The sequence below is a fragment of the Trichomonascus vanleenenianus genome (genome assembly GCF_965637985.1).
Source record: "Trichomonascus vanleenenianus strain CLIB 3782 genome assembly, contig: TRVA0_029S, whole genome shotgun sequence".
Taxonomy (NCBI): domain Eukaryota; kingdom Fungi; phylum Ascomycota; class Dipodascomycetes; order Dipodascales; family Trichomonascaceae; genus Blastobotrys; species Blastobotrys vanleenenianus.
The window spans coordinates 85860-101570 of NW_027481858.1; the positions used below are offsets into that span (position 1 = coordinate 85860).

Sequence of the window (15711 nt, forward strand, 5' to 3'; positions counted from 1 at the left end):
GCACCATCTACTAAAAGTAAGACCAAGGAAAACTTTGGTCTCCTGTACTATTGTCAGGAAACGTCTAATATACGTTCATCACATACGTCAAGTAATTATACATCATGCATTGAGCTGGGGGCGGTATGGCTAGTCCAAAAAGCCGGTCTCCTTGAGATTCTCGATAAGATCGGGGTCAAGGAACTTGGTGATTGTGGGCTCTTCGCTAAGTCCCTTGCGGCGCCGCGTCTTGAGTACAAAGTCCCTTGCCAGCTCCAACGACTGCGCCGCTTGCAGAGGCTTGGTCTTTTGATCAGCGTCCAATGGATCCCCTGGAACTGTCGACCACTTTTCAAATGTCAGAGATGCAAACGCTTGGCCCTTCGTGGCCACTCGCAAATCAGTCTCAAAACCAAACGAATCAATAACCGGAACCTCTCCGAGCACAGAATAAAGAGGAGTGCCTGGAATTGGGGTATCGCTGATGACTGCACCTCGTCTTCGAGTTAACAAGTTGTAAATAATAGAGACCGATTGCTTAGGACATGTAATGTGGCACGAATAAACCGGCTCAAGCAGTCGCGGAGAGGCTAGAAGGAATGAAGAGTAGCATGCTTTTCTAGTAGCCGCAATAATTTGGCCCCCGCCTCTTTGGATCGGAGTCGTGGCAATCGTTGCATCTATAAGCCGGAAACGCGTGTTGCGAATCGGCTCCTCGCACAGAGGTCCCTCGCGTGTCGACCACTTGAACCCTTGCTTTACCGACTCCTTGATAGAATTAAGCAGCTTCTTGTCAACCTGCGTGGGCAGAGTATCGTTGAGAAGCAGGTTTGTACCATGGTCGTCAGGACCAAAGGCCCATATCGATCGTGCAGCAAGGATATCCCATCCGTAATTATCCTGGAGATACTGGCCCATCTGTTTCTTGGGCCAATTTGGATTGAGCGTTGAAGACTCAATGTCCTCGGCGATACCTTCGTCTAGTGGCTCAGCCAGAATAGTGAGTTTGTTCTTGCGGTTAGCAGACATGGAGTAGCACTTGATAGAGGAAGTTTCTATGCACGTTTCAGTGAAGCGAGTCACCGGATCGGACACTTTGATTTCAATCTGAGCGAATATCGTTCGCAGGTCATGCAGCACACAGTCCATAAAGAGCTCTCCGCTCCCCAGAAGAATGTGTTCTCCCGACTCTTCGACCTTGTTTTCCAGCAAAGCGTAGCATTTGCCGACTTTACGTATGCCCTCGAGCATTTTGGGCAGCTCTGATGGGTTGAGCGGTTCCACAGCAACTTTAACGACCGCCTTGGACAAGTGCTTTAGCGGTTTAATAATGTGATAGTTGTCCAAATCAGCGTCAGCAGACACAACAGTCGCTGTTTTGGATATCTTCGCGTCCAGTCCTTTAATCAATGCCCAGTTCCCCGCCGGAACAGCATCTATAGGCACCCTGTATCGCGTGCTAGGGATCCACAGCTCTTCTACTCGTTCGTCAAATGCATCCTCCTGGTCTGCCGGGGAGAACGTCTCGCCCAGCACCTGTACATCTTGTCCACGCCTCAGGGTGCCTGAAATGACTCTTGCTAGAGCATAAAACTCTGTGGCATCGGCATTGTTGTACATTTTGGCAATATACACCATTAGCGGGCCCTCAGGGTCGCACTTGCTCAGCTCATCTACTAATGTGCCCTCCAGACCCCCCGTATAATATCTCTCCATAAACTGCTTACATCGCTCGACCGGCGAAGGGATGCACTGTAGACAAGCGTCCACGAACGCAGTTAGCGGCCCAAAGAATTCTCGACACACAATTTTTAGGAGCGGCCGAACGTCTAGTTTGTACACCGGTGCTTTTAAGCGGATCCCCAGCTTGGCGAGCGTTTTTTCCAGCGGCTCCTTCTCCTCGCTAATCGTGTGAGTGTATAGTTTGTACACCGGATCGAGGATGAAATAAATAAAGCTTCGCACACCGCCATTGCGCGTCGTCTTGGTGAACTTCCTGCTCTCTGGCTCGTAAAACACGTTTCCCCACAGCCGCTTTCCGAAGCTTTCAACATCGAGCGCCGGATACTGTTGGCAGTACTTTCGCGCAAAGCTGTAGAGAGAGAAACACCACTCCATTGAGGCCGAAGCAAACACGACGTTCCCTAGCTCTGGAGAAAGGCGCACGTTGCTGGCTGGAGACACATAGCGGATATACTCGTTCACGGTTTCAATGCAGTGTAGCAGCTTGAAGTAAGCATCTTCAGGAGGTAGCCTGAGTTCAAGGATAAGTCTGTCAACCTTGTTCACCACGAGGAAGAACGGGATCTCCTGCCTTAATGCATGCTGAATGGCAAGTTTAGTACCAATGAGCATACCTTCGACGGCATCTACCACAATTGCAAAGCCATCAGCAAGTCTACCGCTGATTTCTACCTCGTCCGCGAAATCCACATGTCCTGGCGCGTCTACGAGGCCAATTAGGTGTGATTTCCCCTTTGAACTGGGCAGAACAAGCGAAATCGGGGACGCCATAATAGAGATACCCCTCTCTCTTTCCAGAATATGCGTGTCAGTGTACCTCAGTTGTTCATCCTGCTTCTTTCCAGTTTTGTCTGAAATGTCATGGGTTTGCTTCACCATGGCATCCACTAGTGAGGTCTTTCCATGGTGGATGTGACCCACCAAGGCCACGTTCCTCGCCTGCTCGGGTAGACCCATCATATATGCCTGGTAGTCCCTCGAGTATGTCACATTGGGCAGATCTTTATCCTCGATCGTGAATCGATAGTTCTTTTCGGGCTCAACGATGGGAACACTCAGAGGCTGGGTGTCCCGCTCGTGGACCACCGTCTCAACATCTGATGGAAAGACGTCGCGTGCTGACGGATAGATCTGTTTATCCTCGTGGAGTACAATTGCTCCGGCCCCATCTTCCTCCATTGGCTCGACGGGCCGGATATCGTCTTCCTCATTTTGGGGGAGGCTGATCTGGTCGGCTACGTAACCGTTTTCAACACTCTCATCATCAGAGTCGCCCCCGATATAATTACCAAACCTGAGACTTTGTTAGTTTTATTTTCAATGTAATTTGGCCACTTACTCATCGTATAAATCGTCGTCCATTATATGTCGTCTTGGTGATGATGGTGAAGGTGAAAAATGTCGCTGTGTCGGAGGTTTGGGAGAGTGTACGCGATAAGCAAACGCTCTGCGCAGCTCCCAGTTACACGCCGCGTTACAGCCTGTTACAACTCCCCGTAACACTCCCCGTTACAGATTGTGACAACCTGCTAGTTACACTTTCGTTAGTTTGGTTGGCGACACTACGGTATTAAATTTTTGTTCTGTGTACCTGTTCACTTATTTGTTACTCTAGATTGTAGTGTGAACTCCTCAAGTGGGTTCGAACAGGTACACCACGGTAGCATTGTATATGAATACCCAATCGAATACCCGTCTATAGGGCATATAAAAACTAGCACAGTGTCAATCCATTCAATAATTAATCCAAACTACATGTGCTGCAGACTAATTCGTTCCTTTTATGTAATCTGAAGATGTGGAAGATAAGCGTAGTCGACCCACTTGCCACGAAAAAACAGCTTCAAAGAGCCATTTCTCGCCAATATTACCGTGGTACATGTAATACCAGGAAATTTAAACAGGGTCACAAATATGGCCCTTACGCAAAGTATACCCAGCCGATTTCAAGCCCTAGATTTACCGTAACAGTCGGTGTTGTAATCTAATCCTGGAACATCTCTCGCAACTCCAGATGCCTGACATAGAAACCGTTCAACTTGAAAATGAGTAATTATAACTCAGTAGAAATGCTTTCCACATCTTGATCAATTGATCTTTGCAATTGCAGTACGGCTGGCTATCCAACTCTGCGTATTTATCATTCTCTACAATACATACGCTTACCTTAGAAAAGATAGGTGGTAGGATGGTGTCTATTTGTTTACCTGGATGACCTTGTCCGGGTTGAGAATGCCCTTAGGATCAAGAGCCAGCTTGAGTCTTCTCATCGTGCTAATGACATCCTCGCCCAGCTCCTTAATCAGCTCATCACGCTTGCCAATGCCAATTCCATGCTCTCCCGTAATAGTTCCTTCCAGATCAACTGCGCGCGTCATCATATTGTGCACCAACTGCTCAACTTGGTCAAAGTGCTTCTCTTTGTCATAAGAAATAAGCATATGATAGTTGCCATCGCCACTGTGTCCGACAATACCGTAGTTGAGACCGCTCTCCTCAACGTCTCGCTGCGTATCAACAATCGCTTTGGCCAGGCTGGACAGGGGCACAGCAACATCAGTGGTCCACGTAGAATAACTCTTTGGGTTAGAGTCGATCACGGCCCACAGCGCCGCTTTTCGTGCAGCCCACAGCTCCGTATTGTCCTCGACAGAAGAGGCAAAGTCAAACGAAGTAGAACTCCACTTCTTTGCAATGCCTTTAACCGCCTTGATCTGCTCCTCAACCGTCTTCTTGGAGGGGCCGTTGAACTTCAGGAAAAGCGACGGCTTTTCGTCCCATCTTCGACTAGTTAGCTTGGTCGTATTAATCGCCTTAAGCAAGTTATCGTCCAGCAATTCAACGGCCCCCAGCATGATGCCGTCCTGGACAATATTCTCTACAGCTTTCGCGGCGTCGGCAATTGAATTGAATGAGACGACTGCAATCCGCTCGTTCTTGGGCTTTGGGGTCAGCTTTAAAGTAGCCTCCGTAACGACACCTAGGGTTCCTTCACTTCCCACAAAAAGCTGGGTCAAGTTGTAGCCCGCAGAAGACTTGCGTGGTCTACCTCTTGTCTTGATGACCGTACCGTCAGCAAGCACAACCGTCAGGTTCACCACATTCTCCCGCATGGTACCGTATCGAGCAGCATTGGTTCCCGAGCAAGACGTGCCAATCATGCCACCGATAAGAGCACCTGGGCCAGGGTCTGGCGGGAAGAACAAATCGTACGAGCTCAACTGCTCGTTGAGATCCTCCCAGCCCACTCCAGGCTGGACTACGACGTCCAAATCGCCCGGATGGACTGCTACAATGTTGTTCATCCGGGCGAAATCAATGCAGATGCCCTCCCGAACAGCAGCAAAATGCCCCTCCAGAGAGGTACCTCCGCTGAACGGAATGACTGGAATGGAGTATTTATGGGCAACCTTCATGATGGCCGAGACCTGCTCCGTCGACTCCGGATAAACGATGATGTTTGGAGATTCTGCCGAGTGGTAGGTTCCAAACGCCGTAGGAGCATGGCCTTGGAGATCAGAGCTCTCCCTCGAAGCGTATTTCACGCCTACAATCTCTTCAATCTCTCTAAATGCCAGTTCTTTCTCGGAATTACCGCCATACTTGAGGGGTTTCAAGCTATCCAACGGAGCAATAGATCTATCGTCAGTGTAGCCAGTCTTTCGCAGAACCAGGCCAGCTACTCCGAAGCCAATAGCTATCCCCGAGACGACCCCGAATACAGGGCTTAGTGGCTTCTTCGCGCTTTTGGGTCGCGTCTTGGCACTCGAATAGAGCCTCCAGCCAAATCGAGCACTATTTCCAAATCTTCTCATACTACGAAAATGATACTACGTGTATGGAAAAGGCGGGCTACTGGATATGATCCTAGCTATGAAAATGTGCGTGGGGGACGGATGCAGGACTATGTGTGTCGCTGCAGGTATTCGCGTATGGTCAGATTTAGTACTAGACCGGAGATCGCCCGGACATCTGGAAGACCAGAAAGCCAATCCTAGGTACGCTACTACAGTACAGAGTAAGTAGAATAGTATCTGTAGTTCTCCACTTTTAAGGGCCAGGTGCTATGACGAGTAGAATGAAGAGAAGCAATGGCTAGAAAGTTAGGTCGGCGATATCGGGGCCCGATATCTCACCCATTTGTATCTATGCATTTCTCCGCAATACTGAGCTAATATAGGGCATAGCTATACCTAGTGTAGCAGCACCTATATACTTGTACGCAATACTGGACCAAGATTTTGATATCCATGGCATATCTCGTTTAGCAGATGAGAATTGACTTTAATTTCGCTCAATTGCCGGAAGGATGAATTGCTCTTTCCAATATATGAAAACCACTGAGCGACGATCCTAACAGTTCAATTAAATTATCAAGATCGGAGACCGTCATTCACCCTCACCAGCTCTACCCTTGAACAACTCTTCTCGCTTAGAAGGAAGTTGTTACCCGAACTACATAAATCTGTAGGTTTTAATAATCCGTTTCGCCTACGGTGCACCGATGATGATCGTGGCTTGCAGGGCTGACCAACGGCGAGACAAAAAGCCCTTTGCCTAGGCCAATCTCAAACCCTCCGTCAAAGAACTGGCAAGATGCCTTCTGTTGATTAAGTAAAAGCCGAAGTTTGGTTAGACTGAATGATCGGTGAGGATCGGATGGTTAAAGTCGAGAGGTGCTCCGGCCTATAAAATTTCCAGATGCAATAAATTATTAGCAATTGCTAAGAGTAGGGCTTAATTGCTAATAATTGTTAATTTGGTTCCAATCTGCCGTCAGCGTTGCTTCGTCTCCACACTCGGGATGCACCCGGCTCTCGACGGACCGGATTATTAATGGACCCGGCGTACCAAACCCCACCATATCATATTATATAGCCATGGACCTATGGACATCTCATTGCAGAGACACCCTGTAGGCGAATCATAGTTGGCCTTGAATCTTTTGAAAGACGAGTACACTTGAAATCAGTTGAATACCAATTTTAAATCAATCATAAGACCAGCAGACTTTAAGTCAGTTGAAAGACCAATCAGTTTTTGAATCCTTTGGAAGTTGTAATTGAAAGACCAAGAGTAATGACAGAAACAAATGCCCCCGCTGTGTCCCTGAGAGCACAAAGCGCCTATAAATCCTCATCCAAGAACCTGATGTGGGATGTCATCAGCGACCTATACGACCCATCAACCAACCCCAATGGCTACGTCAATGTCGGGATCGCTGAGAACTCTCTCATGCACGAGGAACTCCTCAAGTCACTCAACACAAAGCTGGACTTACCAGCGAAGTATCTCACATACAATGACGGCGGTGGCGGGTCGTTGAGACTCAGGGAGGCCATAGCCCACTTCCTTAACCGCCAACTGCACCCCGTTACCCCGCTGGATGCGAGCCACCTGGTTGTCACTAACGGCCTCTCTCCAGCCATCGAGCATGTCTCGTGGGCCTTTGCAGACGCTGGAGAAGGCATTCTTCTCGGAAGACCGTACTACGGAACGTTTATTGCCGATATCTCGACGCGCCCGGGGAGTGCCGTCGTGCCGGTGGATTTCGATAATGTTGATCCTTTCAGCATTGAGGCCGTTGCTAAATACGAGCAGGCTCTGCTGACTTTCGAACAGACCGGCAAAAAGGTCAAAGGTCTCATGCTGTGCCACCCGCACAACCCGCTTGGCCGGTGCTACCCGCGGGAGGTCATTGTCAAGCTGATGGAGCTGTGCCAGAAGTACCAGATTCATCTCATCAGCGACGAGATATACGCCCTATCGGTGTGGGAAAACACCGTTGATGAGTATCCCCCACCCGTCAAGTTTGAATCTATCTTGTCAATTGACCCCAAGGGCATCGTTGACCCTCGCCTCGTCCATGCACTTTGGGGCATGAGCAAGGACTTCGGTGCGAACGGCATCCGTCTTGGTGTCATTATCTCCCAGGCTAATCGCGATCTCCATCTGGCACTGAAATCAATTTCTTTGTATTCATATACCTCTGGCATCACCGATTACTTGGCGTCGATTCTACTCGAAGACGATTCATTCACTGATTCGTACATACGGGAGAATCAGAGGAGGCTAGCGGAGTCTTATGCCTTCGCGGTTGAATATATCCAGAGCCGCGGCATCGAGCATACTCCTGGTGTCAATGCTGCCTTTTTCCTGTGGGTGAACTTGGGGAAGAGATACCGAGAGCTGCATCCCGAAATCCCGGCAGATAAAGAGGTCGGCGACACGGTTATGAAGCGACTAGTGGAGGAGAAGGTGTTTTTGGGCAGTGGAAAACTCTTTGGATCAGAAAAGGATGGGTGGTTTAGGATCGTGTTTTCGCAGCCCCGAGACTACTTGACGTTGGCACTTGAGAGGATTGTTGCTGCACTTGAAGGCGATCTAACTGATAAGGTGGCCGAGCTGTCTCTCTAACCTCGCGTATTGATGTAGAACCAAGCATAATTTCGATTTCAAGACCCATTCAACATTTACCAAGCTTCAATCCTTTAAGCGACACTAATTAACATTAAGTACTTTTATCATTCTACATATTCGAAACATGAATAGGAGTTCTATAAATCTCAATTGTAATTCTTATATCAAGTGACTGCTAGCACAACGATCGCGCGCAGCCTCATACAGCGGGGACTGGGCCCCCATGAATACATTATAGCTTCAATTGACTTTCCAGATATCTAACCACAAGTAGTAAATGTAATATGGAAGTATTGTTTAATAACTGAATAGTTATAGGAATACAATTTATAAGATTAGCCTATTTGAAGCCCATGGCTGCCTTGGCAACGGAAACTGGAGCCTCGACCCCAGTCCACAGCTTGAACTGCTCAATACCCTGGTAGAGAAGCATCTCTCGACCCGGAATCGTTCGCCACTCATACTTCTCCTCAGCAAGCTGCATGATTGGAGTGTACTCCGGCTTGTAAGCAGCCTCCAGCAAAACTCGCGCAAACGGAGCCGTCTCGAGCTTCTTCGAGAGCATCGTCTCCACGTTCTCAAGCAGCTCACCCTCAATTGGCTTGTCAGCTGGAACACAGCTCATCACCAACAACGGAGCGTTGGCGTTCTTCACCTGCTCCCTAGTAGTAAGTGCCTGAATTCCAAAGTCGGCCGGGAAGGCAGAAACCAGACCCTCGGCCTTAGCGGCGGTTCGATTCAGCACGTAGATAGTCTCAATGCCCAGTTTGTGCAGAGCATACACGGCCGCTCGCGAAGTGCCGCCAGCACCTACAATCAACGCAGAATATCCACAGTCTGGGACTGGAACAACCCCTCGGAATCTATAGGCGTTGTAAATGCCGGCCCAGTCAGTGTTCTCACCAACAAGGCTGCCTCCTTCGTTGATAATAGTGTTCACAGCCCCAATTGCGGCAGCATTGGGCCGCAAGTCGTCCAGATAGTCCATAATGTCAATCTTCAGCGGGATAGTGACGGAGGCGCCGCCGAAAGAGCTTCCAAGCTTCTTGATCTCCTCAGCAACAACCTTGGCGTCTGCACTGTCCAGCCGTCCATAGTGGTGCGGCAGGCCCAACGTCTCGAACAGCGCATTGTGCAGAGTTGGAGACATGGAGTGAGCGATTGGAGTCCCGGCAATGAAAAATTGCTGGCTTGGAAGACCGCCAATAAGAGCCAACGCCTGGTGGATTTCCTTAACCGAGAGCTGGCCTGGAGCAGCCTTGGCCGGAAGTGCCGGGTGCGTTACGGGCGTAAACACAGAGTTGGTTACGCGACTAAGCTGACCCGCGAAGCCCATATTAATGGCGATCAGCGGCTTGGACTGATGAAGGCTCCTGAAATTTTCCAGTCGGAAGTTGTCCTCGAGAGTAGAAGCCATGCCAACGAACTTGACAATGTCGCCAAACTCGCTAGCCGCTTCGTAGAGCCGGTTCCATTCTGAATCGTCCCACTTCAGCGAACCCGAGAAATCGTGGTGCGAAGCAATGATCTGTGAGAACCGATTGTGAGCCAGAATCTGGTGTCGCACAGCCTCATCCATCGTCAACTCCACGTCTACGTATTCGACGCCCAGCTTGAACGCCAAAAGAACTAGAGTTGCAGCATCCGCGTCATGTCCATCTGGGAACTGACCGCCTTGGGACTTCGTTCGGACAGTGAAGATAATTGGCAGGATGGTGTGCTTTCGGACGTAGCCAACCTGCTCGGCAACGTAGTCAACCGACGGGAACTTACCCTTCTGGTTTGGCTCCTTGAGCAGGTCAACTCGAAGCTCAACTGCATTAACGCCCTCAAGAATGGCGTCAAAGTCGCTGATCGATCGAACATCCTCGTAGGTAAGCGACAGGAAGTACGTTCGTCCTTCCTTGTGAGCGGCCACTGGCTTGGATCCTGTAATAGTCTTGACGAACGAATCCAAGGCAATTCGAACCTTGTTGCCATCTTCCTCACTCTCGAAGTGAGAAGAGAAGAACATGGCGTTGGAGCACTCCCAGTACCACTGCTCACGTCGCTCCCAAACTGAACGGATGTCTGACGTGTAGGCAGGTCGATCCTTGTCAATGTTCAGGTAAGATACAATGGAGTCCACGTTTCGATGGAGATGGAGCACGATTCGGCCCTGATCCATCTCCTGTTTGAGGATCTCCCGGGCTTCTGCGCTCTCTACCAGTCCACCACCACAGGCCGCTACGTATCCGGTGCCCATTTCAGCAAAGAATGATCCCAGAATGTCCATCTCGTGCCTTCGGAACGCGTCCCATCCCTCGTTGTTTACTATGTCGGGAATGGTTCGGTTCAGTTTCTGCTCCATGTACTGGTCAAGGTCAACGAACTTGAAGCCCATGGAAGCGGCGATCCATTTGCCCAGAGTAGTCTTACCAGAGCCCCGCATGCCAATAACGACAATGCTCTTCTCTCCATTGAGCTTCTTCTCGGTCTGGACAAGAGCCTTGGCAGCTTCCTTGCCGTCGACACCCTCCAAAGGAACCTTGAATTCGTGGTTGAGAGTGTCCCACCAACCAGGCCACGTCTTCTCAACACACCGTCGCTCCTTAATGAGAACAGGATCCGGGAGAATAGTAGCCAAAAGGGAGAAGCTCATGGCCACTCGGTGGTCGTCGTACGTGTGGACTCCGTTTTCTGGCACCTTGAGCTTGCTCACTGGAACGCCGTCAATCTCCAAACCGTCCGGCAATTCCCGGCACTGGACACCGAACTTGGCCAATTCGTGGATCATGGCGTCAATTCGGTTACACTCTTTGACTCGCTGGTTGGCAATACCAACAATTCGAGTAGTGTGAGACTTGCCAGATGGGTCTCGGGCAATGGCTGCTGCAACTGACGCAGTAAGGAACGCGTCGGTCATTGGCTCCATATCGATCTCAGTCACAGGCTTGAGCTGGCCCACTGGTGGGCCCTGAACAGTGGTGGAGGTCTCAGTCTGGACCACAGTGCACCCCATTGGTCGCAGGACGTCCACCGCAAACTTGGCGTCACCCTGAAGGGAGGAAGAGCCAATGTTAGGAATGGTACAGCTGGTGCCAGTCATGGCAGCAAATGCCAGTGGGTAAGTGGCCGAAGATGCATCCGACTCTACAACGTACTCTGGAGGGTTCTGGTAGACACCCTGTGGAATGTGGTAGGTATGCTCCTCAGTAGTAGACTTCTTAACCTTGATACCGAAAGAAGCCATCATGGCGATCGTCATGTCGATATAGAACTGGGAGATAGGCTTACCACCGACCAGAGACAGAGTCACTGGAGACTTGGCATATGGAGCGCACATGAGGATAGACGAAACGTACTGAGAAGAGATGGTAGCAGCCAGCTCAATTCGGCCACCTTCCAAGCCCTTTGAGGCGGTTACCTTAAGGGGTAGAGATCCCTCCTTCTCCTGGTATTCGATTCCGCTGCCGTTGGCTCGCAGAGCTTCGACAAGAGGACCGATGGGACGTTCCTTCATTCGCGCGTTACCAGTAAGAATAACATGGTCCCGTTCAGCAGTGCCATTTACGAGAGTAGCCACGGTAGTCAAGAACCGCGAAGCAGTACCAGCATTACCAAGGTAGAGCTCTTTAGTTGGAGCAGAGAGCTTGCCACCATGACCATCAAGAACAATAGTCTCGCCAGAGTTCTCGGTGGAAACGTCGGCAGCGTCGAGTAGTCGCACAGCGTTCAGCATATGCTCGGTGTCGTCCGAGTGAAGCATGTTCTTAATCTTGCACACGCCAGTGCCCAGAGAGGCCAGGACAAGAGCCCGGTTGGAAATAGACTTGGAACCTGGTGGAGTGATAGTGACCTTAGCAGGAGACGCACCGTAGGTGGAAACACGAGTTTCATCCGACAGAATCACTCGGATGGCGTCATCAGCAACAACGCTAGCCTTTGGCTCGTAAGTCTTGCCAATTCGAGAAAGCAGCACAATCTTCTTCTTCTGGCCGTCGTTCTTCTTGTCGACACCCATGATTCGAAGAAGGTCGTCCACAGGGCAGGCATGGCTTCGTGATCGCTTTCGCACAACCTTGTCGTTGATAGAGATTGGCAGCTGGTAAGCAGCCAGGCACTTAGTGAGACGGGCAACTGCAACCGGGCTCAAAACGCCAAGGTATCGAGCCAATTCAGCCTCGAGGACCATGCCAATGGAGACGCATTCACCGTGGAGAATCTGTGGCGTGAGAATAGCCTCATAGGCGTGGCCAATGGAGTGGCCAAAGTTGAGAATATTTCTCAGCCCGCCCTCTCGCTCATCAGCGGTAACCACTTCGGCCTTAACTCGGGCAGAGCCGCTTACAATGCTGAGGAGAATGTCCTTAATTGGCGAGAGGTTAACCCGCTGGGTCTCTGGGTCTCGCTGTCGAATAGTATCGAAGAATATCTTGTTGTATGCTTCGAGACGAGTGAACTCTTCTTCATTCCAAATCGCCGCAGTCTATTATATATCGTTAGCTTCCCGAGTTAAATATGGGGACACAGAAGAAATTAACCAGTTGAAACAAAATTTAATAGCCCAAATGTAATCCAAATGATTCAAATGGGTGAAATACTCAAGTTGAGGCAATATCGCACTTTAAAGCTTGAATTGCAAAAACTCAAATGTTCCACTCAATTGAGGTCGAATTATCTCAATCCGACCATCCATTGCGATCAATTGCCAATTACATTGATCCAACTGAATCTTGGGTAACTTTCTAGTAATTCAATTGAATCTCGGCAAAAAAATTCAATAATTCAACTGAATTCAATTTACTCCCGTCAATTCTTAGAGAATCCGCCTGAGTCAATTGAATATCAGTCAATTCTTCGAAAATTAGACCGGTCAATTGAATATCATTTCAATCAGATCAATTCCAATGCGTCCCCCTTCTCTCGAATGAATAAACTTACCTTAATGACCTCGGCCATACCATTGATGAACTCTCGCTCTGGCAAAGTCTCCAGGAAAGTCAAATCAATAAAAATATACTTGGGCTGCCAGAACGCGCCAACCAAGTTCTTGCCCATTGGAGTGTCAATTGCAGTCTTACCACCAATCGACGAGTCAACCATGGACAGCAGCGTGGTTGGGATCTGAACAAACCGCACACCACGCATAAACGTCGCAGCGACATACCCAATCATATCACCAATAACACCGCCACCCACGGCCAGAATTACGGTATCTCGAGTGCAGCCCTGCGAAAGCATCCAGTCCTCGATTTCAGCCTTAGTGGCCCGCGACTTGGAGCCTTCACCAGGAGCAATTATGTACTTCAGAACCCGCGAATCCGGGCAGATCTGAGTGGCCTGCTCAATGAACTTGGCCTCGATCTTCTTCACATGATTAAATTTGTCAATGTTCGTATCGGAGATGATCACGTAGGCTGACGACTTCAAGTTCGTCAGAATCTCCTTGACCAGGTGGTCATGAAGGTTGTACCCCACGTGAATTGTCTCCGATCCCAGAATTGGAATCTTCGTAACGTGTGACATTGCTGCCTTCTTAATACTTTTTCAAAGGATGTTAATGGAAGTTTTCTTGTTCGATTTCCCTTCTCTTTTGGCGTTTTGTCTTTCGGGTCCCTGTCTTCCCGTTTTGTGATTGAGTCACTCAGTGAGTCCCGGGACGGATTAAACAGGCCACTTCCGTTTTCGGACTTAATATTCCAGTTTACCACTTACAATAGCCGTAAATCAATTGAAGCTTACAGTAGTCGTTAGTCAGTTTGTACATACGTATATCTTGAATTTTTTGGTATTTGGAACAGTTTTATGGGATGGATGAGTAGGAAATTAGTGCAATGCTGTGGCACAGTAGAGTTAACGTGGCGTTGAAGTTAAGGTTAGGATAAACTAGTAAACGGTAGTCAGCCAGTAAAGCCTCCATCAACGGCTACTGTTGATAAAGTATCGATATCAATGCATTTGTCACTATTCTACGAAAGTAGAATCTACGCGTAAATTGAGAACCTCGCTCCATTGATGAAGCGCGCAATAATAAATTGGGTAAATTAACAAAACTAATTCACATCAATTTGAAGATATTTTGCGTCACAATAACGTTAGTGGACTACAGAATAATCTGCACGAGAAAAATAATTCAGAAACACTGAAAAATTGATCTCTTCAATACTGATCTCGCGATAAGAGATTATATATCTTAATACTGATCTCGTAGTAAGAGATTACATATAGAGTATATCTTCCATATCCTGATCCCACGATAAGAAAGAAAAATGGCGGGATCAAAGAAGGTAGTGATTAAAGAGGAAGAGCCTACGGCTAAGCCAGTAGAGAAGCCCAAGGTTGGACTGGGCCCTTCAATGAGACTCATTACTGGCAGCTACGAGCACAATCTGCTCTGTGTGTCACTGAGTCTAGGCGATAAGCCCTCCGAGGAAGTGTTCACGCCAATCTTCCACTTCACGGCCCACACTGCCTCCATCCGATGCATTGCCGCCAGTAAACGATACCTCGTCAGCGGATCAAACGACGAGCACATTAGGATATACGACCTCCAGAAGCGGAAAGAACTGGGTAACCTTTTGCACCACAACGGAAGCATTACAAGTTTGGAGTTCTTCAAAGACAAATGGCTGCTCAGTGGAGCCGGTGATGGCAAGATCAGCCTGTGGAGAACCAAGGACTGGGAAGTGCTGAGCGACATGAAGGGCCACAAGGGCGAAATCAACGATACTGCAGTCCACCCTACGGGCAAAATTGCATTGAGCGTAGGCGTTGACAGGACTTTGCGGCTGTGGAATCTCATGACTGGTAAGAAGGCCAGCGTTTTGAAGCTTAGAACGGAGGGACGAAAAGTCAAGTGGTCTTCTGACGGAAGCTACTTTGTGGTTGCATATGATCGAATGCTTGAAGTGTACGATTCCGCTACTTCAAAGTGCGTGCACAACTTCAAGTTCGAATCTCCAATGCAGCATATGAATGTGTTCACTTCGAAGGAAGGAACCGAGTATGTCGTGACTTCACACAACAACGGCAAGATCAATTTCTATGCTCTTACCTCTTTGCTTGCGGATGGGATTGAGCCTGAGTTTGTGCTTAGTGGTGGTCATGCCGTTCGAGTAAAGCACTTCTCGTTCATGTACCTACCAGAAACCGACCGTGACTACCTTACTTCTGTCTCGTCTGACGGCAAGATCCTAGTCACTGATTTGACTTCGCACGAGGCTAGGGCTGTTTACCAGACTTCCGAGCGTCTCAATTGCTGCCTCATAGTCCCCGAGAGCGTAGAGAAGTACGAAACTGCCAAGAAGCGTGGTCGTGAGGAGGATGACGAAGAAGAAGAGGAGGTTAACTCCGACCTGGAGCAGTCTGACAACGAATTGATTGAGGAGATTGCCAAGTCAGAGAAGAAAAAGAAGAAGAAGAAGGCCAAGAAGGCCAAGAAACCAAAGGTTACTGTTGATTTGGAATAACCTGCCTTTCTTTGGATTTGATCATGTCACTTTCAATAGTAACGACGACGAAAAATATACTTACTGTAACAACCTTTAATGAACACAAATTGAATATCATTGTTGCAATAAGTATGGT

General features: G+C 48.8%; 5 protein-coding genes across 5 annotated transcripts; 2 read left to right on the forward strand and 3 right to left on the reverse strand.

Annotated features, from left to right (window-relative positions):
* Positions 1-129: 129 nt before the first annotated feature.
* Positions 130-3084, reverse strand: SNU114 (116 kDa U5 small nuclear ribonucleoprotein component; the record flags this gene model as incomplete). The annotated part of the gene is made up of 2 exons (XM_076685814.1): positions 130-3016; positions 3062-3084. The coding sequence occupies 2 exons, from the start codon at positions 3082-3084 to the stop codon at positions 130-132; spliced, it is 2910 nt and encodes a 969-aa protein (XP_076539949.1).
* Positions 3085-3917: 833 nt separating this feature from the next.
* On the reverse strand, positions 3918-5537 carry DLD1 (FAD-binding oxidoreductase; the record flags this gene model as incomplete). Its single annotated transcript, XM_076685815.1, has 1 exon — positions 3918-5537. One exon carries the CDS (start codon positions 5535-5537, stop codon positions 3918-3920), a length of 1620 nt encoding a protein of 539 aa, XP_076539950.1.
* A 1336-nt stretch (positions 5538-6873) lies between these two features.
* TRVA0_029S00936 (pyridoxal phosphate-dependent aminotransferase) lies at positions 6874-8139 on the forward strand (the record flags this gene model as incomplete). The annotated part of the gene is made up of 1 exon (XM_076685816.1): positions 6874-8139. The coding sequence occupies one exon, from the start codon at positions 6874-6876 to the stop codon at positions 8137-8139; it is 1266 nt and encodes a 421-aa protein (XP_076539951.1).
* Positions 8140-8482: 343 nt separating this feature from the next.
* ARO1 (pentafunctional protein ARO1p) lies at positions 8483-13650 on the reverse strand (the record flags this gene model as incomplete). Its single annotated transcript, XM_076685817.1, has 2 exons — positions 8483-12610; positions 13066-13650. 2 exons carry the CDS (start codon positions 13648-13650, stop codon positions 8483-8485), a joined length of 4713 nt encoding a protein of 1570 aa, XP_076539952.1.
* Positions 13651-14393: 743 nt separating this feature from the next.
* On the forward strand, positions 14394-15593 carry MAK11 (Mak11p; the record flags this gene model as incomplete). The annotated part of the gene is made up of 1 exon (XM_076685818.1): positions 14394-15593. One exon carries the CDS (start codon positions 14394-14396, stop codon positions 15591-15593), a length of 1200 nt encoding a protein of 399 aa, XP_076539953.1.
* Positions 15594-15711: the final 118 nt, after the last annotated feature.